The sequence below is a fragment of the Xenopus laevis genome, chromosome 8S (assembly GCF_017654675.1).
Source record: "Xenopus laevis strain J_2021 chromosome 8S, Xenopus_laevis_v10.1, whole genome shotgun sequence".
NCBI classification, from domain to species: domain Eukaryota; kingdom Metazoa; phylum Chordata; class Amphibia; order Anura; family Pipidae; genus Xenopus; species Xenopus laevis.
The window spans coordinates 79343874-79367761 of NC_054386.1; the positions used below are offsets into that span (position 1 = coordinate 79343874).

Sequence of the window (23888 nt, forward strand, 5' to 3'; positions counted from 1 at the left end):
AAACAAATGACCAAATATAATAATTTTTGTTTAATTGATTTAACAGGTTTTATTCATCTACTTTTATAACTTGTTTGAAAATCAGATGATGTTTAAGATCACATTCGTATAAAATTATAGAACATTTTAAAGGGTTCACAAACTTTCAAGCATCATTGTATATATAGTGTGATATTGTGCTTTGTACTCTGTATAAAGTCACCAGTTAACAGCAGTACAGCACCATCTGCTGAATTATTTAAGGAAGCACAGCACAGGCCTTAAAATGAATGAATATATTTAACTCAAGGGGGGCTCAAAAACCCCACAATATCAGATGTATTTGTAATTCTGAGTTTAAAAATGAAAAGTCGTTGTATGTTCAGCATTCAAACAAGTATTTATTCAAGTTTTTTACATAGTCAACATGTTACAGCCTTACTGAAAATGAATGGAATACTGTGATTACCTTGATTTAACACATTCAGGTTCAGATTTGACTTGGGATTCTGCTAAATTTTTTTGTGGCATGTTTGGTATTCAACCAGATCCTACAATTACACCACCGGTTAAAGGGAAAATATATAGAGAAAGAGATTAGGAATGCACCAAATCTACAATTTTTTAATTTATCTGAATACCTCATTCACCACAAAATATTTGACTAAATTCTATGATTAACTAGATGGCAGCAAGTAATAGGTTTACTTAGGGTGTACTTAAAGGATAAGTAAACCTTTAAAAATAAGTTTAATGTAAAATTGAGGAGGGTGCTATTTTAATGACTTTTGCAATGTATAAATGTTTACATGTACTGTTAATATGGATGAATTTTGTTACAACAGGTCAGTTTGACCAAGTAGTCAAGGAAGTTGTCAGGAGAAAGAAAGAGGCTGATCTATTGTTCTTCTGAGAGAAAGATCTGAGAGAGGTTTCTAATTTTTTTTCCTAAGCAGAAGAACATCAGCAACCTCTTTCTTTCTCCTGTCAACTTCCTTGGCTACTTGGTGGTCAGACTGGTGTGTAATTGACCAGCAGGTGCTGCTGTTGGAACAAAATTCATTCATATTAATAGCACGTGTATCCCTTCATATCTTGGAATTAAAAAATAAATAATGAGTGTACATTGCAAAAGTGCTTAGAATGGCAATCTCATCAATTTTACATTAACTTATTTTAAAGGTTTACTTATCCTTTAATTTTATGATATGCAAAGTATTTTTCATGAGATTTGTCACCCGCGGAAGTAAAGATTTAACCACAGACGACAAGTCTTCCCAAGTGCCATGGCCCTTAAATGGTATTGATATAGTATTTTCTTATCTAACAAATTACTATATACTGATAAATAGGAACTGCCACACTGTAAATCACTTACAAGGAAAGAACCATGAACAAATAGTATGTTTCACAGTAGTGTACCTTTTTTTGGCTGGCACACACAATGAAGCCCAACCCATTCAAACTCGCCTGCTATTTTGCCCCCAGACGACGGCAAATGAGTCAGCCGGCAAGTTTATAAGAAGCAGGGGATGACAAAACTACCATACAGTAAAAGACAGCCAGGCCCCCTTGGCCCCCTATGATCACGGGGTATGCTGTGTATAGGTTGTTACACCACTGCTTGTATTAAAAATTTGTGTTTTTTTACTATAAAATCCGAATTTTAGTGAAAAAAAAAAAAACGAGAATTTTTCGGGATTTATTATACCCCGAGGATGGGTAAAGTCAGATTCCGAAAATGCAGTATCTCAGAACTGTTGAGATTGCATATAAATCCACGGGAGAAGTCCTGAAGATATCTTGATCTGCGCTGGGTTTCATGCAATAATCCAAAGATTTCATGGGTTTTGGGCAAACATCAGTAAAAATCGGAGTTTTCAGGTGGAAAATCCGAAAAATTTGTATGATTCATTTTTTTCATGATTTGTTCGGGTTTTTTCCCCGTATAGAAAATTTTCGGTAAAATGTATTGATTAATAAGGGGAAAAAACTTGTGTGGATTTGTGGGAGTATTTTTCAGAAAATGAAGAAATAAATTTGGACTTTGATAAATGGATCTCTTATATAGTACTATAAAGTGAAAGAAATCGCCCCTCATAAATGACAATTAAAACTCCTTTTATAGGTCAAATCACCTCATGGAGGCAAGGTGATGATTGTATTAGCATGATTGGAGCTGTGAGGTGTTATTAAACCATCCAGGGAAAGGTGCCAAAACAACATTGTATGTGGCAGACAATGGATGTCGCACCCCTCGGCCACTATTCAAACTTGTTGTTTTTTTTTTCACATATTCAGGGTTTTTTAACCCCTCTTCTGAACCAATTTTCCTCCCTGCCCAGAATGTGAACTTGGCAGTTTTCAAATATGTGTCCTCCTTACCAGAGGAGCTGCGCCATACGTTTGTATATAGTTTCTTCCACATACAAGTCCAAGCACTCCTCGCTGCATTGCATACACATGTTTCTCTTCTTAAGCTTTTGTATTGGGGTTTTTGGGTGAACCAGTTGCTGGCACAGTGTGTTGCTCAGTGTAATGATAGCTTAACCTGGTGATCTAGTGGCCGACGGGGACGCCCACTGTGCCTGTCACGTGGTTCCTGTCTCCTCTAGCACAGGTCTCTCTATGGCGTGCGGCGCACTTACGGGTTTTACGCACCAGAGTAATGACGTCATCACGCTTTGGTACAAAATTGAAGGGTATTTAAAGAGACTTCGGAATCAAATTAGTTGTCCGTTGTTATGACTAACTTGTTTAGTTCCTGGGTGCTTATTCTACGTGAATTCCTTTGTGTATCCTGGTTTTGACTCTTGCTTGCCTACCTGACTATTCTGAACGCTGCAATCCTGACCCTAACCTGTCTAACCTTGATTGAACTCTATCTGTACCGACCTGACCTGTCTGTTCACAGTATTCCATTGAAACCTCCTGAGTTGTGTGGCCTTCCGTCCTAAATCCTTGGTAAACAATCGTGCCCCTTTGCTCGTCCAGAACTCTTGCTTGGCTCCTCTTATTAAGACCTGACGACATCCGATTATCAGAGGGCTCCTCTTGAATCGAAAGGTGGGGTGCTACAGGCAGAAGCAGGGCCGAGACCAGGGAGCCTAGCACTTTTTCTGGATTTAGGGTGCCGATCGTGACACTCAGTTTGAAACAGACCAGGGTGCAGTGCTTATTAAGACACCCCAGCTAATATATATGAGGACCAAGTTCTTTTGTCTGTCCTTCACTGCTAGTTTTGGTATAATTGCTTCTCCTTCTCACAATTTTAACAAAGGCCCAATCTGGATACCTACAAGTTTTATTATGTTCAAACTTTTTCTCCTTAGCCTTAGTGCTGGTGGGTATCTCGTCTGCTCTGTGATGTAGGGTTGGTTGGTTTAATATAGACCTCTGTTTCCAGCTTTTCACCCTCTATCTGACTCTTACCAAACAGTCCAAAAAAGCCAATGAGTCATTCTGAATTGAGAAAGCCAGTTTGATGACGAGTGAAACGTCTTCAAGAGAAAAAACATCCAGTTGATTTGACTTATTACTATAGATATACCATGACCTGGATGAGAGGGAACCTTCACAGACATATTCCTTTGATAGGGTATATTTTTCCTTTAACCCAGCCCATTAGCTAGGGATTCTAAAGCAGTCCTAGAGAAGTAACACTGGAATCCATTTTCTCTGCTCTGTAATAAAAACTTGGCAGCTATTTGTACACAAGTGATAAGGCCGCTTAGCTACAGCTACACTGGGAATCGGCTCTTATCCCAGAAAAGTACTTCACCACAAGAGGATTTCCTGCCACAAAGGAGAGGAAGAGATCACGTAATGTTTGAGCTCATGTCCAAACTATGCCTGCATTGGCATTCCATTCTAGCTCATTTCCCAGGAGGAGTCACAGCATTGGGAACACTTGAGAGAAATACATGAGGCCTGATCCAATGCTATAAATATATATTTTTTCTTGCTTAGTAGTCATTTCTCATGCTTTTCAGATAATTGTATGCAAATATTCTCTATTATTTGTCATGCTATAAACATTGGCGTTATTCTATTTAATATACTACTGAACATAGTATGAGCTATTTAGCTAAGTACAATGCTAAATTATGATCATGGGGCAATAGCACCATGAAATAAAAATACCATATGCATTTCATACAGATTTGCTACCTTTTTAAATTATACTGTCAACATGGCGGAGTTGTAATGTCAAAGGGGGCGGGGCCAGACCATCAAGCACTGAATCAAGACAGGATTTGGGGAGAGTGGCAGTGGAAATGGGTTGATTGAGGCAGGCTGGAGTTGATAGACAAGTTATTGTTAAAAAGTTTCCACCAAATGCTAAGGGTGGGTGCAACTGTACAACATAATAGATTTTTTAACATAAAGCAATAGCTATAAGGGACATAATCTGTTATGCGTAAATCACTCTAAGTCTAGGAGAACAAATGCAGGGGTACAGTATGTTAGAACTAAATTGATGTATGCCAAGATAGCAAATCAAAACTGTTTAATGACAGGTCATTCCCAGAAAACATGAAAAAAGAAGACAACCTCTATATTACACTTTGGGCATAGATCAGAAATCTGTGGAAACAGCTTTATCAGCCTATAAGGTCAGAAAAGCACAACTGAGAACGTTAATCTAAATTAATCTATCTCAGCTGGACTTAGATATTTCAGGAATTTACTATAGGGTATCATTCCACATTTCTTTCTTCATGCCTGGGATGTCCCTCTGTCATTTAGTCAAGATATTAGGGTTAGTTCAACATGATATAATGTGAAACTAGGAGAGAGCCTTACCAAGGCCAGGTCTATATACTGTATATATTTATTCACGTACAGGATGGTCTCTATGAGGGGCCTTCTGGAGAAATGAGTTTGTGCCAAAGCTGCAAGTAGCGTAAATGCATGGCAGGAGGGAGGTAAAACTCTACCCTTAAAGCTGCAAATTTGTAATTTCTCCATTTGTGATAATGTTCTGTAATGTTATTATTTTTTATTCTCATAGTAGCCCATTAGCTGATCTCAGGGACAGAGGACGTGAAGAAGAAGTAAAGAAGGATGTTTCCCTGAATCATACCTGGTGGGCCCCTGAGCTATTGGGCTCTTTGTTGGAGCTCAAGTACAGTGAGGCAGGTGATAATCTCTGGTGGCATCAACAGTATCCATCAGCAGGCAGTATCATTGGAGGGAGCTGTCAGGGAGTTGTGATGGAGATGGGTCCATACCTAACCCAGTCCGACACTGCTTGTTGAGCAAATGTTCAGGGCAGACCTTGTATATCAGTCTCCTGTGCCATCTGACAGGTTATTGCATTTCAGTTGCTGTATATCCAGAAATTTTTAACCCTTAGACCTACAGCTATGCCATTGGTTTGGAATTCCCATCCATAAATCACTGCATTTTATCATTCCTAAACTTGAGAATATTTATTAAAATTTTTCTTGTGAAATTTTTAACAGGGAGATTTTGAGATTTTGCTCTGAAGATGCTGAAAATCCAAATCCGAAAACACTTCAGCTAAAATCTGTCAAAATGTAGAAGCCAATGGCAGATGGTCCCTTTAACAACTGGATACGAAAAAGCACACCGGCACACAGGATTTGAAGCTGCAGGGCAAGCCCTTGCAATTTTTTAATGCAGTGCAGGTGCAACGTTTCGGGGTCACGCCCCTTTGTCAAGCATGCTTGACAAAGGGGCGTGACCCCGAAACGTTGCACCTGCACTGCATTAAAAAATTGCAAGGGCTTGCCCTGCAGCTTCAAATCCTGTGTGCCGGTGTGCTTTTTCGTATCCATTTGAGAGGTTTGCCGATTCCTTTATCACCGGGCACCAGGTACCACTATATTGGACGTCTGTCGTGGGTGTGCGATTTCCTCTACAGCTACCTGAACCCTTTAACAACTGGAACACGTTTTTTACCTTCAGAAATCTTGATAGTGTCAGTCTGTTTGCACTGGTTTTCGTTTGATAATCCGATAAATTTGAGTTGTAGCAGCGACAATTCAATAAAGTCAAGTTTTCAGGGGCATCAATATGAAAAAAATAGCATGATTCAAATTGACGCACAATCTTGTCGCAATTTTTTCTCGCACCGATTTTTCGTAGAATTTTATTGGTAAATTAAAGGAGAATGAAAGGGTTTTTTATATGGGGGTCCCAAAAGTTTGGCATCCACAAGTGATCATATGTACTTACCTGACCCCACCCCAGGCCTGTGCAACTATTAGGAGAAAACTGCACAGTCTGCCGGAAGACGATCGCTCCGTGGTGCTCACTGGAAGAATCCCGAGCTGGTGCAGTTTTCTCCTAATAGGTGCACCGGCCCGGGGTTTCAGGTAAGCACATGCCATCACTTGAGGGTGCCTAACTTTTGGGAGTTTGGTTGAATTTTTTTTAAATTATAGTGAAAAAAAGTCGAGTTTTAGTAAATAACCCCTTTGTATCGACATGTCATTTACCTAAAGTTATTACTCTAATTTTTAATGGTACAATTATTTTTTATTTTATTTGAGGAACAATATACATCTAGGTTCAGGATAAGCACAATAAAAAGCATTTGTATACAAAATGTATTATCCCTATTCTTCTGATTTAATTGTTTTTAAAAATCTTTTACGGTTTTGTTTTAACCCTTACTCTCTTTTTTTCTCAGTGCCCTGCAAAATAAGCTTTCTGTAGATGAGCTCCTTCCTCTCAGCAGGGAGAGTTCATTATACAGTGGGTTAACTGGGAACAGTAATTTGATTGAATCTGATTTGAAGTGCCTGTCCCCCTACCACATGAAGTCTGATAAACCAAAGACCAGCCTTAATTCAACTTTAATTTCACTAAGCCAGTTTAAAAGAGCCTTTACTCACTGGCGTAACTACCGGGGGTGCAGGGGGTGCAACTGCACCAGGGTCCGCGGTCCTGGGAGGGAAACTAAGCATCGATTTTCAGGCAGACATCGATCGACGAAGCCCATTGGAGGGCCCCATAAACGCGCCAATAAGCTGCCGGCAGCTTTTATCGGCATGTGTATGGCCACCTTTACTGCAAAGTCAGTCACTCGATCAGATAAGACATTCTAGTATGCGGCCCAGCTGGAGAGTATTTGACATTCTTAACTGACAGCTGTGTCAGTCTAAGGGGATTCATGTCTATTTATATCTCTGCACAGGATGGAGCACCCTTAATAAACACTGCCAGAAAGGTGCAGATTAACAGAATATTTAAGGAGCAAAAGGGGAGAATGGATGATTTGGGCAATGGCAAAGGAAAGCCTGGGAGTAGGGAAGAGGAAGGAAAGTGGTAGCACTATGGTTAAAATGTAGTAGTAGCAGAATAAAAAGCAAAACAACAGCGAAGAAAAGTTGTAACAAGGAGAAAAAATACAGAGATGTAGTGAAGCAAAGCAGGAGAGAAAGACAAGAAAACAGAAGGAAAGAAAAGCAGAAAACAACCAAGGAAGTGAGTAGGAGGTTGAGGGTTTTATTTACATATATATCGTTTTTATGTCTGTATACACGGTTGTGGTCCTGTTTCCTGGTCTGCTTTGTGCCTATTGTTTCTGGTATTATACATGGAATTAAAATGTATAATATTATTTGGTCTGGATACAAGAACACCATATACAGTAAAACCTCAATTTTACATACCCTTATTTCCCCCAGATCTTATTTCATATTGTGAGTACTGGGTGAGTTATAAAAATGTTTTGTTGCACCTTGTCATAAAAGTAACATAAGTAATACCTGGCCCACCACTAAAGATGTTTAAAGATGTTTCTGTTTCCATTTCTAATCACTGTGGTCTGCACATTATTTTCACAATACTGTTACAGAGTTATAAATATATAATTTTAGTTGTTTTAGTTGTTTAGTTTTTACTTACCCCTCGGTGCAGATTCAGGGATCAGAGTTCACGGCAGCCATCTTCCGGTGCTTCGGCAATTTCCGTCAATTTTGACGCATGTGCAGTTGTTGCAAACCCGGAAATTGCTCCAACTGCACATGCTTCGGAGTAAATGTCTTGTTGTCAGATTATCGAAGACGCGGAAGATGATCCCTGAATCTGCACCGAGGGGTAAGTAAAAAGTTAGGGGCATTTGCCCGAGGGGGAAGGGAGCTAGACTGGGGGGGAGGTAGGGAAGGGGGGGGGGTCTATGTGGGGTAGGGTTTATTTTAATAAGGGTTTTGTTTCTCCTTTAAGTTAACTTTTAGTATGAAATAGAATGGCTAATTCTAAGCAACTTTTCGACTGATCTTCATTTTTTCTTCTGAATTAGTTGCCTTCTTCTTCTGACTCTTTCCAACTGAACTAAAAGCTAATTGAAAGTTAAACACCCCCTTTAATAGGTACAATTGTATGCTTATTTGGAAATGATCATTGAATTGATATATAAATAATACACAAAAAAATATAGGAGAAAAGGATATTATTAATAGTGATTGAAAGAAATGCGGTGTGGAAATGCAATAATCTTTTTACATGCACTTGTACAAATGTAACCACAAGGGGGCACTGTTACAATATATATATATTCCTACTTTGATAAGGAGTACAGTAGGTGTAAGTGCAATGAGCAAATACAACTGGTGATGTTGTCTAGTATTTGAAATGACAAGACATTTATTGATACCTTTTATAAACCAATCCTGTCTTACACTATTCTGGATAATTCTGCACACCACAAACCCAAATAGCAACAGGTCTACAGGGTCTGGAGAACCTTGGGGACTTTCAAGAGGCTGTCATTAAAGCGGCTGTGCTAAAAGGGGAGATGTTTAGCATAATGAAGTTGGGTGCAAACAATGCACTGGGGTCCTGTATGTTGGAATACAATAGAGACTGTTCCAGTGAATGTTACTTAAAGGAGAACTAAACCCCCCCGACAGCTAAATGACCCCATTCGCCTTCTCCACTGCCCCTCCTCCCTCCCCTCCTAAATTTGCATAGTAACGCAGCGGAGCTCAGAGGCACCATGTTTGAACTTTTGTGGTTTTTGTATTTGCTTTTACTTTTAATCTAATTTCTTTCTTTTTATTAAATAAAAACAAATTACACACATGAAACATGGACAGGCAGTAAGGTAACATTCATCCATGCATGTATGACTTAAAGAGGATTTAAACACTAAGGGGCAAATTTACTAAAGGGTGAAGTGACTAACGCTGGCGAAAATTCGCCAGCATGACGTCATTTCGGGACTTCTCCGATTTTACTAACAGGCGTAAATTCGATATCAAAGGAGATACACTGATACTTCGCACTCGAATGCAAGGTTGAATTTTCGCTCTGGCCAATGGATATAAGCCGTATGCAAATTAGCCAACGCTAGTGCAACTTTGCTTCGATTGACGCAGTAACACTAGCGCAGCTTCGCCAGAGTTCAGTGCCCTGGACGCAACGTTGGATTTTAGTGAATTAGCGTTGTCCTGGCGAATCTACACCTGGCAAAGTTTTTCGATGTGAGCAAAGCCGTTGCTGGCGAATTTACGGAGCTTAGTGAATTTGCCCCTAAGAGGGTGTAATAAAAGGCCCTAAGTTTGTAAACCCAGTAGCAACCAATCAGCAGGAAGCATTCCCTGGTCACCTTAGGGCCTTTATTACATATGGGTGTAAGGAGGTTATTTACTTAAAAACTATTTTTTTCTGGTCGGGTTTCAAAGGGGAAAACACAGATTTTTAGTGGAAAAAAAAACTTTTTTTTTTGATATTTATAAATGTCCGAATCAAAAAAATACCTGCCGAGGTCCCCCTCTGAGGCAAATTGGAGAGGCTTCAGATGGGTTTTTTTTGCCTTCCTCTGGATCAACTAGCAGTTAGGCAGGTTAAAATAGAGTTAAAAGATTGAACTCGATGGACATGTCTTTTTTCAACCTAACTTACTATGTACTATGTATGTAGAAGTGAATGGCAGATGTCTTTACAACTGGAAGATTTCATGATCTGGATTGGGTTTTGTATGATAATCCGAATAATTTGTGGTTTTCAAGCAATTATCCACCAAAGAATTTCAGGAATGAAATCTGAAAAATTTGCTAGTATCAAATATTTTCATGATTTTATCGAGTCTTTTCCTGCACTGAATTTTTTGCGTTATTTTATTGATATATAAGGTAAAATTGTGGATTATTTGGAGGCAAAACAATCCTATTGGGTTTATTTAAATGATTAAATTATTTTTTGGTAGATTTATGGTATAGTGATCCAAATTGCAGAAAGATCCCTTATCCAGAAAACCCCAAGTGCTGAGCATTCTGGATAACTTATCCCATACATGTATTTATAAATGTAATTGCTATAGAAAACATTATTTCATGAGTCTTTAGTACTTTACAGGTATGGGACCTATTTATCCAGAATCCTTAGGAGCTGGAGTTTTCTAAACATTAATTAAACCTGATAGAATTGTTTTGACTACAATAAAGATTATTTATATCCAGCTGGGATCAAGTACACTGTACTGTTTTATTATTACAGAGAAAAAGTACATTTTAAAAATGTGGATTATTTAGATAAAATAGAGTCTATTCCATAATTTGGAGCTTTCTGGATATTGGGTTTCCAGATTACGAATCCCATACCTGTATCTTGAAACAATGGAGTAACTTTGCCTTGCATGGTTTTCACGTGGTGATTTGCTGGCTTCTGCTACTTCTGCACAGACAGATACTGCTGTAAGAGTAATCTAACAATCAATGCATTTGAGTCATCACACAATTCACAAAAACCATGACGTCCATTTTTACAATGGTATTAGTTTGTATCCAAGGATACAGTATATTGGGGGGGGGGGGGGTGTAGGATTCTGCAAAGTGCCAGTCTTACATTTATTTTGTAAAAATCATTTTACCAAAGATTTCTAGTTTAGTAATCTAGTAATTTCCAGTTTTCAAATCTTTAGAAAGTGTAATTTCCAAAAGTATATAGTTTATCCATGTCCATTTACTAATGTCCAATACAGGAAGATTGGGACTGGCAATGCACATCTTTAGCAGCTCACCCCTCTACATTACTGTACCCCAAACTTCCCCGGCAGCTGCCTGCCATTAGGTGAGTTATTCTAGTTTTTTTTTCATGATTTTATTACATTTTTTAAATAAATAATTATTTATTTATTAAGGTAACATTTATGTTTTCATTTAAATGTGCATTTATTTGAAGTAGAGGAAAAAAACCCTCTAAAATGACACAAATTAGATTTTGCTAAATAGGCCTCCCAAGGTTTGATGTATGAAATATTTAGGATAACAGAATATGTACTCAATTAATGTACTAAATAAAGTATGAAGTGAACAGCCTTACAATATTATAATAATTGCACAAATGTGTAAGTATTTTTGCAAATGTCATTTATTATATTAAAAATACTTTTCACTATATTTGTATAAAAGTAAATACTAATCCAATCATGAATCCAATCATGGAACACAGGGGACATGTGGCAGGCAGTGTATGGCACACACAGGGAGCGTAGGGCAGGCAGAGTATGGCACACACAGTGGACATAGGGCAGGCAGAGTATGGCACACAGTGGACATAGGGCAGGCAGAGTATGGCACACAGTGGACATAGGGCAGGCAGAGTATGACACACACAGGGAGCATAGGTCAGGCAGAGTATGGCACATACAGGGAGCATAGGTCAGGCAGAGTATGGCACACAGTGGACATAGGGCAGGCAGAGTATGGCACACACAGGGAGCATAGGGCAGGCAGAGTATGGCACACAGTGGACATGGGGCAGACATAGTATGGCACACAGTGGACATAGGGCAGGCAGAGTATGGCACACAGTGGACATAGGGCAGGCAGAGTATGACACACACAGGGAGCATAGGGCAGGCAGAGTATGGCACACAGGGAGCATAGGGTAGGCAGAGTATGGCACACAGTGGACATGGGGCAGACATAGTATGGCACACAGTGGACATAGGGCAGGCAGAGTATGGCACACAGTGGACATAGGGCAGGCAGAGTATGACACACACAGGGAGCATAGGGCAGGCAGAGTATGGCACACACAGGGAGCATAGGGCAGGCAGAGTATGGCACACAGTGGACATGGGGCAGACATAGTATGGCACACAGTGGACATAGGGCAGGCAGAGTATGGCACACAGTGGACATAGGGCAGGCAGAATATGGCACACACGGAGCATAGGGCAGGCAGAGTATGGCACACACAGTGGACATAGGGCAGGCAGAATATGGCACACACAGGAGGCATAGGGCAGGCAGAGTATGGCACACACAGGGAGCATAGGGCAGGCAGAGTATGGCACACAGTGGACATAGGGCAGGCAGATTATGGCACACACAAGGAGTATAGGAAAGGCAAAATACAGCAGGAGACAGGGAAACATATAATAACAGTTCATACTGTACAGGTCTTTACAGTTGTGAACAATAGAGGTGTTACAGGTGTGAACAATGCAATAGTTTACTGTCTGAAATGCTGGCGTTTTTTCTATATTATGGGTGATAGGCTGAAAAAGATCGAAAAATTTTTTGGGGCCACCTTCCCCCCTACATTTCCTAACTCATGTCAACTTAACAATGTTTTGAAGGTTTCCCAGGCATTTGTAGTGCTGCTACATATTCCTCCATTGAAATTTGAATTTGGTGCCGTATGCAAATTAACCATCGCTAGCGTAACTTCGCTTCCCTTAGCGAATCAACACTAGCGCAACTTCGCAACCTTACTCTACCCCTGAGCGCAACTTTGGATTTTAGTGAATTTGCGGAGCCCTGGCGAAACTACGCCTGGCGAAGTGCGGCCAAGTGCGGCGAAGTTACGCCTGGCGCAACTACGAATCTTAGTGAATGTCCCACTATGTATGCATATACTGTAAATCCAGTCATTCCATTATTTAATCCTGGTGCTGTTAATAACATCAATATTGAGCCATGGTAAACTATGAACAATGTATTTTAGCACCATTTTTACATCTAGCAAACTATTTCCACTTCATGTGTACATCTCAGCCATATCTCTGAACCTAGCAATCCATTCCCAATATATAAGCAAAAAAAGGTCACATCTGCTGCTACATTATAGCTGCTGTAGCTGTATAACAGCTGTAAAACTATAAGGGGGTTATTTTCTCACTATTTTCTGGAAACCACCGCATGGACTACTCCCGTATTTATCAATACATTTTCACAAAAATTTCTTGTGCGGGAAAAGACTCAATAAAATCGTGTAAAAATCCAAATCATATTCATTTTTGACACCAGAAACCTGCGACTTATTCGGATTATCGCCTGAAAATCATGAAATCTTTGGATTACTGTACGTAACCCAGCGCAGATAAGGATATCTTCCAATTGTAAACGGGACGTCTCCCATTGACTTCTACATGAACTTAGTTGGTCTGAAATGGAGTACTTTTTTATTCTGATTTTTAACATCATCAGGGTTTAATAAATAACAAAAAATTCTATTTTTTTTTTCCATGGAAAAAAAGGTGTTTTCCCATACCTCCCAACTGTCCCTTTTTCAGAGGGACAGTCCCTCTTTTGACAGCTCAACCCGCAGTCCCTCATTTGTACTGGAAAGTCCCTCTTTTCTCTGCACTGAACATCCAGAAAAAGAAACAAAGTTTCTCACTTAATTGGCTTTTAGCAGAGAGCCCAGAACAGCTAACAGGTGCAAATAAGATACTTTGTAACAATTTTGAGACACAAAAACACAGTTTAGATAAGGAGAAATATTTTCAAACTTTCATAACCTGCCAAATTTTGTAAAACGAACATGGTAATTAGGGTGTGTGGCCACATAAAGGGGTGTGGTCAAAAAAATTGCTGCTCTACGTGCGGAAAAAATTTTTTTGTCCCTCTTTTTACTTCCAAAATGTTGGGAGGTATGGTTTTCCCCTTAGTCCGACCAGAAAAAAACGGACTTTAATCCCCTACATTTAGCGGCAGATGGCAATAGAGTATAACGATCACTCCATATTCTCCAGCCTGTGGATTCTGTTTTGAAGCGTTTTTTCTCTAATATCTCCCCAGTATTTCTGACCTTTTTGGATTTTTAGTTGATCTGATTGAATTATATGGTAGCGCTTACCTTGGTGAACTAGGTAATTATTTATTGTTTCAAGTTCTTTTTTTAAGATAGTAGGATGGCCATCCACTTGTATTTTTGTGTCTTATACAAATGTACAGTATATGTAATGAAAATATTTATATACAGTACAAAAAAATAAATAAAAAATTAAAAAAATTATATATATATATATATATATATCTATATATATATATATATATATATATATATATATATATATATATATATATATATATATAACCCCTTAGATATTGCAGTATAAAGAAAATAGGTCATTTATATGTACCGCACATGCTTGTTTTAGTGGTGCCCGCTGCATGTTTTGTACATGCTGTACATATTACAAGTTCTGTACATATTACACAATATGTACACATAGACAGTTTGTATGGCATGCTTGATTATTGGTATTACACATAATAAGGACTTATTAACTACTAAAGTATTTTCAGTTGGCACAGTTTACATTTGGCTGCTGTCCTATTACTCTTAGTTCTCTTGTGTTCTCCTTGGCACTCTTCCCGGGACATGTGGAGGAGTGTCTCTTCCTAGCGAGAGCGTTCTGTACCTTGTACCTGCCTGCCTTTTCATTTACTGTACAATACAAACATTATGTAATTGTGTTTATAAGTACTGTGGAGGAAATACTGACTGGGAACAGAACATTTGGGAAGGAGGAGCTGCAGTACAGTAAATTCTTATAACCACCCAATGTACTACAGGCTGCCAAAATTAATAGAAAGCATGAATATCCCACATATCTCACCCACCAGTTCCTACATGCTAAATAATCTCAGGCTATAAAATATACTTTACTTTATATTATATTAATAATTTAAAAATCCTCCAATACAAGTACTAGATCAATTATTCGGAATTTTTCTGGATAAGGGGTCTTTAAGTAATTAGGATCACTTTAAAGCTGTTGTTCAGCTTTAAATTAAGTTTTAGCATTATGTAGAGACAATTTGCAAGTGGTTTTAATTTTTTTTAATTTTTTTTTAGTTATTTTGTTTTTTTATTCAGCCGCTCTCTGGTTTGCAATTTCATCTGGCTACTAGGATCCATAGCATTGATTTGAATAAGAGACTAAAATATAAATAGGAGAGGGCCCGAACAGAAAGATGAGTAATGCAAAGTAACAATGACAATACATTTATAGCCTTACAGAGCATTTGTTTTTTTAGATGGGTCAGTGACCCCCGTTTGAAAGTTGGAAAGCAGTAGGCAAATAATTCAAAAACTATAAACAAAATTAAAAATTTAAATAACAACTAAAACGTTGCTTAGAATTAGCCATTCTATAACGTACTAAAAGATACCTTAAAGTCAGGGCCGGCCTTAGGCCTATTGGACCAATTGGGCCCAATAGGGCCCCGCACCTCTGGGGGCCCCACACCGGAGGGCAGCACAGATAATATTTCCCCCAGCACATGATGCTGGCTGGCCTGCCCCCAACTTTGAGAGTCCAGCCCATCCCCAAATCCATAGGTCCAGCCCACCCCCAACTCTGATAAGCCAGCCTATCCCCCAACTCCATAGGTCTAGCTCGCCCCCAACTCTCATAGGTCCAGCTTTCCTCCAACCTTGATAGGCCCTGCCTGCCCCCAATCCAACCAAGCCTGCTCCCAAGCTGAATCCGCCCAGCCTGCCCCAAACTAATTGGCCCAGTCCACTCTCCTATTTCCTCCCTCTCTCTCTTACCCTGTGTGCCCCTATTATGTGCCCCTATTTCATCCCTCTCATTCTCTTACCTTGTCTGCCCCTTTCCTTTCTATTTTGTGCCTGTATGCCCTTATTTTCCTAAAAACTTGGTGTGTCAGTAGCCAGCAACACTTTGTCTAGGGGCCCCGCCAACATGGTCCCAATTGGGCCCCACATTTGATAGGACCAGCCCTGCTTAAAGTGTGTAAAAAATCATTTAAACGATAAACCCAATAGACTTGCTTTGCCTCCAATAGGGATTCATGCAGTGTATTTATAATCAAGTACCAGGTACGGAGAAAACAAAATCTTTTAACAATTTTTAAAAATTTGAATAAAATGGAGTATATGGAAGATGGCCTTCCTGTAATACGGAGCTTCTTTCCTGATAAGGGATCCCATACCTGTACACTGAAAAGATGTTTAGATACAATCGTTTAGATACAGTGAAAAGTATTTTTGTATATGACACAAAAAGAGCTGTTGATGGTTTGTAAAGTTCAGCCTGTATGTCTAGCATTGTTAATCTAGAAGTAGAAGTCAAAAATAAAAATCTAGAAGTAGAAGTCAAAAATAAAAAAAATAGAAAATGTGTAGTGAAAAATACAAAATAAAAAAAATATATACATATTTTTGAAAGACGGTCTCTTACCAGGGTAATCCCCTGTCCAAGGGTTTGCCAATTTTTTGGGAAAATACAAAGAATTCAAGTGTAGTAAAGGTCATCCAACAGTAAAGCAGTAGGCAAATGTATTTTTATAGTAAGTAAAAAAAATCTTTATGTAAGCCTGATGCGTTTTGTGCCTGAGGTGAGCACTTACTTACACTTTTGCACCCTCATTTTTATACATTCCCTCGTTGCTTTTTTTTTTTTAACTCCCCTTCCCCTCCACCCCAACACACTTGTCTGTCAATGATTCTCCCTCGTTAACTCCCCCTTCTTAGGGGGTTAATCCGCAGCACATGGCTGTGCAAGTGCTATTAGTACGTCATCCCAGCCGGATCACATACAAAGACACGCTGCAGAGAAAGGGAGGGAGGGAGAGCAGAGTGATTGATTCTCAGACAGATAAAAAGATAGATGTTTTTAACAGCAGTGTGTATGTATGTGTATTGATCTTTTATAACTCTCAATGGGGAGAACGATGACATAACTCAACAATACATACATACATATATACATAGGGGCTACCCTACAATATGCATTGTGCAAAGCAAGACTGCAAGCTCTGCAGGTTATTCCTATAAATGGAGAAGTAGAAATAAGCCAAACTAAACAGCACAAATTTCAGCAGGATCTTAACAATGTATTTTACATTACTACACCCACTGAAGAAGAAATGCTGGGATTTATGAGACTGACAGAACACACAGAGAATAATATGGAGATTTGGGAAAATTTGGAGTGAGGGAATTATACGTTTAGATAATAAACATGCAATAAAATGGGGAATGGGCTGGACAATAACAAGTCTGCCAGCCTAAGAGACAGATAGAGACAGATCACAGGCTGAATTAAAAAGGGGACGGAACGTAGGAGGAGATAAAAGAGAAGAGAGGCGGTGTAAGCAGATGAATGAGAGAATTCACATGCACAAGAAACAACGAACAAGACACACAGAGATACACGCTGAAGGTAAGATTAATCTTTAGTAACAAATCCGTGAATAATATAGAATAATCATGTAAACTGGAAGACAGTTAGATCTTTCATACATGTTAATGTCTAAAAAAGGAAAGCATGGCTTTTATGCTGAATGAAAGCATACAACTAACAGTTTGCACTCCGATTTCTCTCTTTATCATTCGTTTGTACTGGATATGCAGTTATTGTCATAAAGTTAACTCAAAGGTGAACTACCCCTTTAAAGATTTTAGTAAAGTATGATGTAGATAGTGATACTCGATTTGCAGTTGGTTTGCATTTTTTTATTAATTGTGTTTTTTTTGTCATTTAGCTTTTTATTCAGCATATTTCCAGTTTGCCATTTCAGCACTTTGGTTGCTAGTGAGAGACGGGAATATAAATAGGAAAGGGCTTGAATAGAAAGATGAATAATAAAAAGTAGCAACAACAATACTTTTGTAGCCTTACAGACCATTTGTTTTTTTAGTTGGGGGTCGGTGACCTCCATTTGAAAGCTGGAAAAAGTTAGAAGAAAAAAAGAAAATAATTCAAAAACTATAAAAAATAAATGAAGAAAAAGTTTCGAAGATTTGGTCATTCTTTAGCATACTAAATGTTAACCTAAAAGTGAACCACCCATTTAAAGCTCCTTGTCTACAAAGATGTCCCCATCTTCTGATTTGTGAAGCCCTGTTTTGCCTGCCAATGGCACTGCCCAGGCCCGGACTGGCAATCTGTGGGTTCTGGCAAATGCCAGAAGGGCTGCTGTATGGTTCCATAGAAAGTTATCATATAGTGGGCTGGTAGGGGGCTGTTTGGGCCTATGTGTACTTGGAATGGCAGGGCTTATTTTGACTCCCAGTCCAGGCCTGGCACTGCCCATGTGTTGTCAGGGTTGGACTGGCTGCGCGGGTTTGCGGCTGGGATGGGGTGACTGGGGGGCTTTGTGGCTGGAGAGCCTGGGAGATGGTGTGGGGGCCCCTGAGGCTGCAGGCCTGTTGGGCACCCCAGTCCGAGATGTGTAATATATGTTTTGGGCTGCTGTTGAGATGCTCAATCAGAAATCATCAGAAATATGATACTTGCTGCTATTTAAGGTTATCCAAAATATTAATTGAATCAGGAATGTTTTATTGTATAAATCCTGTATTGTATGTTGGAAGTCTGTTGCTAAACTCAGATTAGTGAAGGCATTCAAGAGCATGCATTGTGAATAAAGAAAATAAGATGGGGAGCTACTGAGGGCATGTTTGGAGGCACAGATGATCACTGCTAAAGGGCTCTGATGGCCTTGGGATGGTAAAGAAGACACATTTTATCATAATTCATTGTGAGCTTTAGTTCTCCCTTAAATAGATTACAGGTATTGAGATCATTTTAGCATTTATAATACCAGTCCAACCTTCAGTCCATGCTGTGGGCACGGTAGTATTCTTATTGATGCAGAGGCAAATAGATGAGACATACATAGGATGTCTGTAGCTGTCAGTTTCAGATGTACAGTATGCTGGGCAGCATATAAAAGGTGGCTGTACAAAGTATTTCTCCCACTTTTACCCCAGCAGCCAACATCTGATAGTGGGACTTGTTGTATGTCAGGAATTGGTGTGCCCAGCTTGTAAACCCCCAATTTGCATTGCATACCCTGCAGCACATTGCTTAATATATGAAAATGTCAGACTATGGTCTTCCATAAACCTTTTTCGTAAGATCCCTTTCATTATAAATTAATGTACAGGAAATACAGGTTAATAATATAAATAGAGAGATGAGAGTGTATAAAGAAAAAAGGTTATGAAAATAAAGGAATTGAGTTTTTTTGGAGAGTGAGCCAAATGTGTAAGGTTTTCTGGTGGGCTTCTGGCACCTGTCTGACTCTGTAGATAAGAACTATTTGCTAAACACATACACGTGGAAGGAGGAGTCGAAAATAGTAGCCGAGGCATGTGCGGAACATGTGGCTAGGTTAGTACAGTTAGTACTGTACAGAGGGAGTGGTTAGCACAGTACAATGTGTCACCCAAATGTCCTAGGGAAAACACTGCGAGTACAGTACAGAAGGTGTGTACAGTATACTGTACGGGAATAGAAAGGGAGGTTTGAATCAGAGACACAGTGTACAGTACAGGCTACAATCATGTTCTATTCATGGAGGTAGCTGAGTAATAAAAAGGGGGAGGAAAGACAAGGAAGCAATGAAATAGAATGAATGTTGCAACTCAAAAGAAACTATTCAATTTACAGAATGAATTGATTGCTATAGTTTATAGACAATCTGCAACTGGTGGTATTGAGGTTGTTGTTGAATGAAAGCACCCGGCATTCCAGCTCAATAACAGGACTGACAACTGGAGACAAATACCTATATGTAGGAAAAAAGTGCTGCAAGTAACCCATGAGTAGTGATGGGCGAATAAATTCAGCAGGCGTGAATTTGCAGCGAATTTTCGTGTTTTGCTGTCGGCAAATAAATTTGTGAAACTGTGGCGAAAATTTGCCAGCCTTTAAAAGATTTTGGACACACGTCGGAATAGCCGCCCATTGACTTTAATGCGGGCGTCAAAATTGATGTGAATTGATGGGACAAATTTGCCCATCACTGCCCATGGGAATGATTTTGAGCAGTAATCTCCTGCTCTGACAACTCCACTGTTGTGAATTTCCTCTTATACATTGACCAGATCATTATTGTTATACTATAAGTATTATTACTTTAAATCATACCCTAGAAACAAAAAGGATCTCCAATATATCAAAATTTGGATTGAAAAATAATAAAAGTCGTTTTTTTTTTCACAAACTGTGAATGTTTCTAACCCCACATTCATTAGGTGTCTGAGGGCCTTACATAACATTTCCCCAGTCACCACAGGATATACGCTCACTTTGCTACAATGTTTTGCGAGTGGGCAATTTTATTAAGAATTTTATCACATATATATAATAAATGTCTCTATAAAACCTGGAAAAATGTTTTGCCCATAAGAGAGAATACTTTTTAAGGAAAATATGATTATATAGGGGCACTGCTATGTATCAGCACCATGGGAAAATGTTTCATGTTCTGTTCCTGTTCTTTACTCTTTCCTGCAGTTCATTTCATTTTGATCGCACTATTCATGTACTAAAAGCAGCGACTGAAGAATCTGATTGAAGTGCAAAACTGAATTGCCTGCTGTTCCCTGTTTGACTGCTGCAAAAGCTGTCTGTACGTGGCTACAGAAGAAGGAAATACATTGCGGATACAATAAGATTGTGGCAGCACACCCCATAGAACACAAGGTATGGTGCTGAAGTTGGTACATGTATTTTGGCAAAAAAAAAAGATAAAATAAATTGACAACCTAAGAAAAGCAAAAGTGAAAGCAAGTGAAAGAGATAGCAGAGGAATAGCGAATGGGTTAACATAATAACATAATAAACCTAAGAGTGTGGAGTAAAAAAAAAAAAAAAAAAAGCTGAAGAGCTTGAGGGCAGGGGAGAGAAAATGGTAAGAAGGGCTGAAGCATAGAGGAGTCGTCCAGCATTTTTGAAAGCTGCATTTAACTTTTCTTTTTAGCCTGCCAGTACCAGAATTTAGCTGTTTGAGAGTCATAAAACCTAGGGTTAATGGACTATACAGGAATAGCATTGAAAGTGTATAGTGGACAAGGGGGTTATTTATCAAGGTCCGAATTTATCTCAATATCGGCTGCAACAAACTCTGATCTAACCCGCTCGCATTTTTTTAGCGCTTATTTATTATTACATTTTCCCGAAAATTTGCTTTGCGGGAAAAGCTTAGATTTTCAAGATTTTTTCATGAATTTTCCCCCGAAATTTTTTTTGGCGAATTACACAGCATAATAAATATGCCCATAAGAGTGAAAAAGAAATGAAGACTAGACTGAGTAATAGAAGGTGTAACAGAGACATCAAGAGAAGACAGAAAGAGGAGGGAGAATGTTGAAGTAGAAAAAATGTTCAAAAGTAGTTACAGAACAAGTAGTGAATATACATGTAGGCACAACATACTGTGCTGAACCAGTTAAGGAAATTTAATAGACACTGGTTTCTCTTTACAAACAGGTTCACCGGGTATTGTCAATTTTAAACATGAAATCTCCATCTATTGAGAAAGGTCCCCCAAACCCAAAAAGAGAGAGTTTATCCAAAATTGAGCCCAATAAGGAGGAGGCCCAGACACGAGTTGACAGTGAGAAGGATTCCGGCTACTCAGGTAACAAACAATCCTCCATCTTATCTTTGTCCCTGTCTGCCAATAACAGAGCTCACACCAAACTTGTTCTTCAATACAATCTTTTTTTCTATCCTCCATTTACCTACCATAGTTTCCCATTCTCTTACAAACACGGTTTGTGTTTAGCTTTTTAACAAGCTAAATAATTGGAATAATTCACTTAAGACACCTTCTTTCCCATCACTTGCAGCCGATTGATCAAAAACAATTGTCAATTGATTGCCACCAGGCAACCGGGTCTTGACAATTTTTTTCCATGTACATAACAGCACTCCCAGTAAACCAGGCTTTCCTTGTCCTTTAAACCCATATGCTGGTTCATTAATATTCAACTCCAATGCATTATGTTCTGGAGACCATACTAAGCTGCATATCTTAACTCATAACTGGACTCAAAACATATAGATTTTACAGGTGTCAGGATGTAAAAAAATAGAGCTGCCAACATGACACTTCAAAACCAAGAAGGAAGCTTACTGGCCCATGTGTTGTGTCACATGATCATATCTTGCTGAACATTGGCCAGATAGCTATTGGGGCTGCTTTGAAATTCCAACTCGGTGCTGACTACATGTGCACCTTGAAGCATTCCTCTCCTAACAAAATCACCATATATTGTCAATTTGATCTGATCATTGGTGTAGGGGTCAAACAGTTGGATCAGCCCACCACATGGGCAGCTAAATCAGGGAAATATTCTGCACATCTGGCAAACTCACCACACAGCCCTACCTATTCATGTTGGCCAGCCTTGGATTGAAGGCAACATACAAACGTTGAAGAGGCATGCCATACTTGCTGCAAATCCCACCATTGCCCATCCTTCTTCTGATATTTTGCTTTCTTTTTTAGTCTTGTATTGGCTTGTATTGTAATCTGTAAACAAATAATTCTGAATGCATCAGTAATCTGAAATTGTTTTACTGGGCTGACTTACACATCTCAAAATACACTCTTATTCATGTTTTCTCCTTGATGCCATTCCACAGACAGCAGCTCAGAAAGCATTGGCTCTGAAGAGACAAAAGGTGCAAGAGCAATCATAAAAGTCTCCGAAATCTCACAAGTGACTGCACCGGCACAGACATCTTATACTCCTATCTACATAGTGCAGAATATTGTATTGAAACAGGTGAGAAATAAAATATTGGAGGCATGGTGACATAAGATGTTGTGTAAAGAGTTTAGTACAGAGGATCTATGCTAACACACTTTTATTCCATTTTCTCATACTGCAGCCAAGACTTCTTATTCTTCAGACCCCCAAACGACGTCATCGCAAACGCCCAACACATACTTCTTATCTTCCAATTCTTCAGTCTTATCCTCGGATTGCACCCAAGGTTGCCCTTCCTCCAACACCAATCAGTCCCCCATATTGCACTCCTCATACTTCCACAAATAACCAACCTGCATTATCACTATTTGAGATTTCCCTGCGATCCATTGCTCTCCTGCGCAGGAACCGGGAGACTCATCGCTCTATCAGGCAGCTACGAGCTCACACCAGACTCTACGAACTTGCAGTACGAGGTGAAGATGGTGGGTGGGAGCGTCTGTGCAGAGCCATGGCAAAGAGTGGGGGTTACAAGAAATACTTAACATCAAGCACAACCACAACATCACCAGAAGAACTAACAATTAACAACTAAGGCATAACATTAAGAGACAAGACTATTATGCCCCTGCAGAGCAACACAACTTCTTCAGAGAAGTATATCTCAAGAGACTGAAAGGGACTTACAAATGATGCATTATCATGAATAATGTGAGTGACGTAACTAGGAGTTACATCTATGTATAGCATTATATATTTAATTTACTTTTTTTTTTATCTTCAATATCAAGAAAATACATGGGGCTGAGCCTCAAGTACCAAACTTTATGTATAAAGCATTTTATAGAAAATAAAACTATATTTTGATATTAACCTAAGAATGTTGATAAATTCCTCGATTAAAAATAAATTATCCTACTGTAGTGAAAAATATGTAAAAACAAATATTCAGATGGTAGCGAGTTCTTTAAGGTGTCAACTATAAGGGTAACAGTCTTACCCAAAAAAAGCTGTGCAGGTGGCACTGGATATACAGTTTTAAAATGTAATCAAGCCCTTTTACTTTGCATACCTGCCACAGTTAGGGCATGGATCAAGAACCAAAAACTCCTGAGTGTTTGTGTAGCAGAGATAATAATGCCACCAAGTGGCCACAACAGATATTACAGTTATAAATGGTGTAATGCAGATTTTGTAGACCGTGCATTCCCTACATT

General features: G+C 39.0%; 1 protein-coding gene across 1 annotated transcript; it reads left to right on the forward strand.

The window, feature by feature from the left end:
- The first annotated feature begins 17286 nt into the window (after positions 1-17286).
- On the forward strand, positions 17287-23515 carry LOC108700196. Its single transcript, XM_018233161.2, has 5 exons — positions 17287-17383; positions 20468-20656; positions 21443-21593; positions 22604-22746; positions 22853-23515. Exons 3-5 carry the CDS (start codon positions 21470-21472, stop codon positions 23264-23266), a joined length of 681 nt encoding a protein of 226 aa, XP_018088650.1. The 5' UTR covers positions 17287-17383; positions 20468-20656; positions 21443-21469; the 3' UTR covers positions 23267-23515.
- Positions 23516-23888: the final 373 nt, after the last annotated feature.

Coding starts and splice junctions, on each gene's coding strand:
- LOC108700196 (XM_018233161.2), top strand. CDS start 21,470: ATGAAATCTCCATCTATTGAGAAAGGTCCCCCAAACCCAAAAAGAGAG. Junction 21,594..22,603: donor GAAGGATTCCGGCTACTCAG/GTAACAAACAAT, acceptor GCCATTCCACAG/ACAGCAGCTCAGAAAGCATT. Junction 22,747..22,852: donor AGAATATTGTATTGAAACAG/GTGAGAAATAAA, acceptor CTCATACTGCAG/CCAAGACTTCTTATTCTTCA.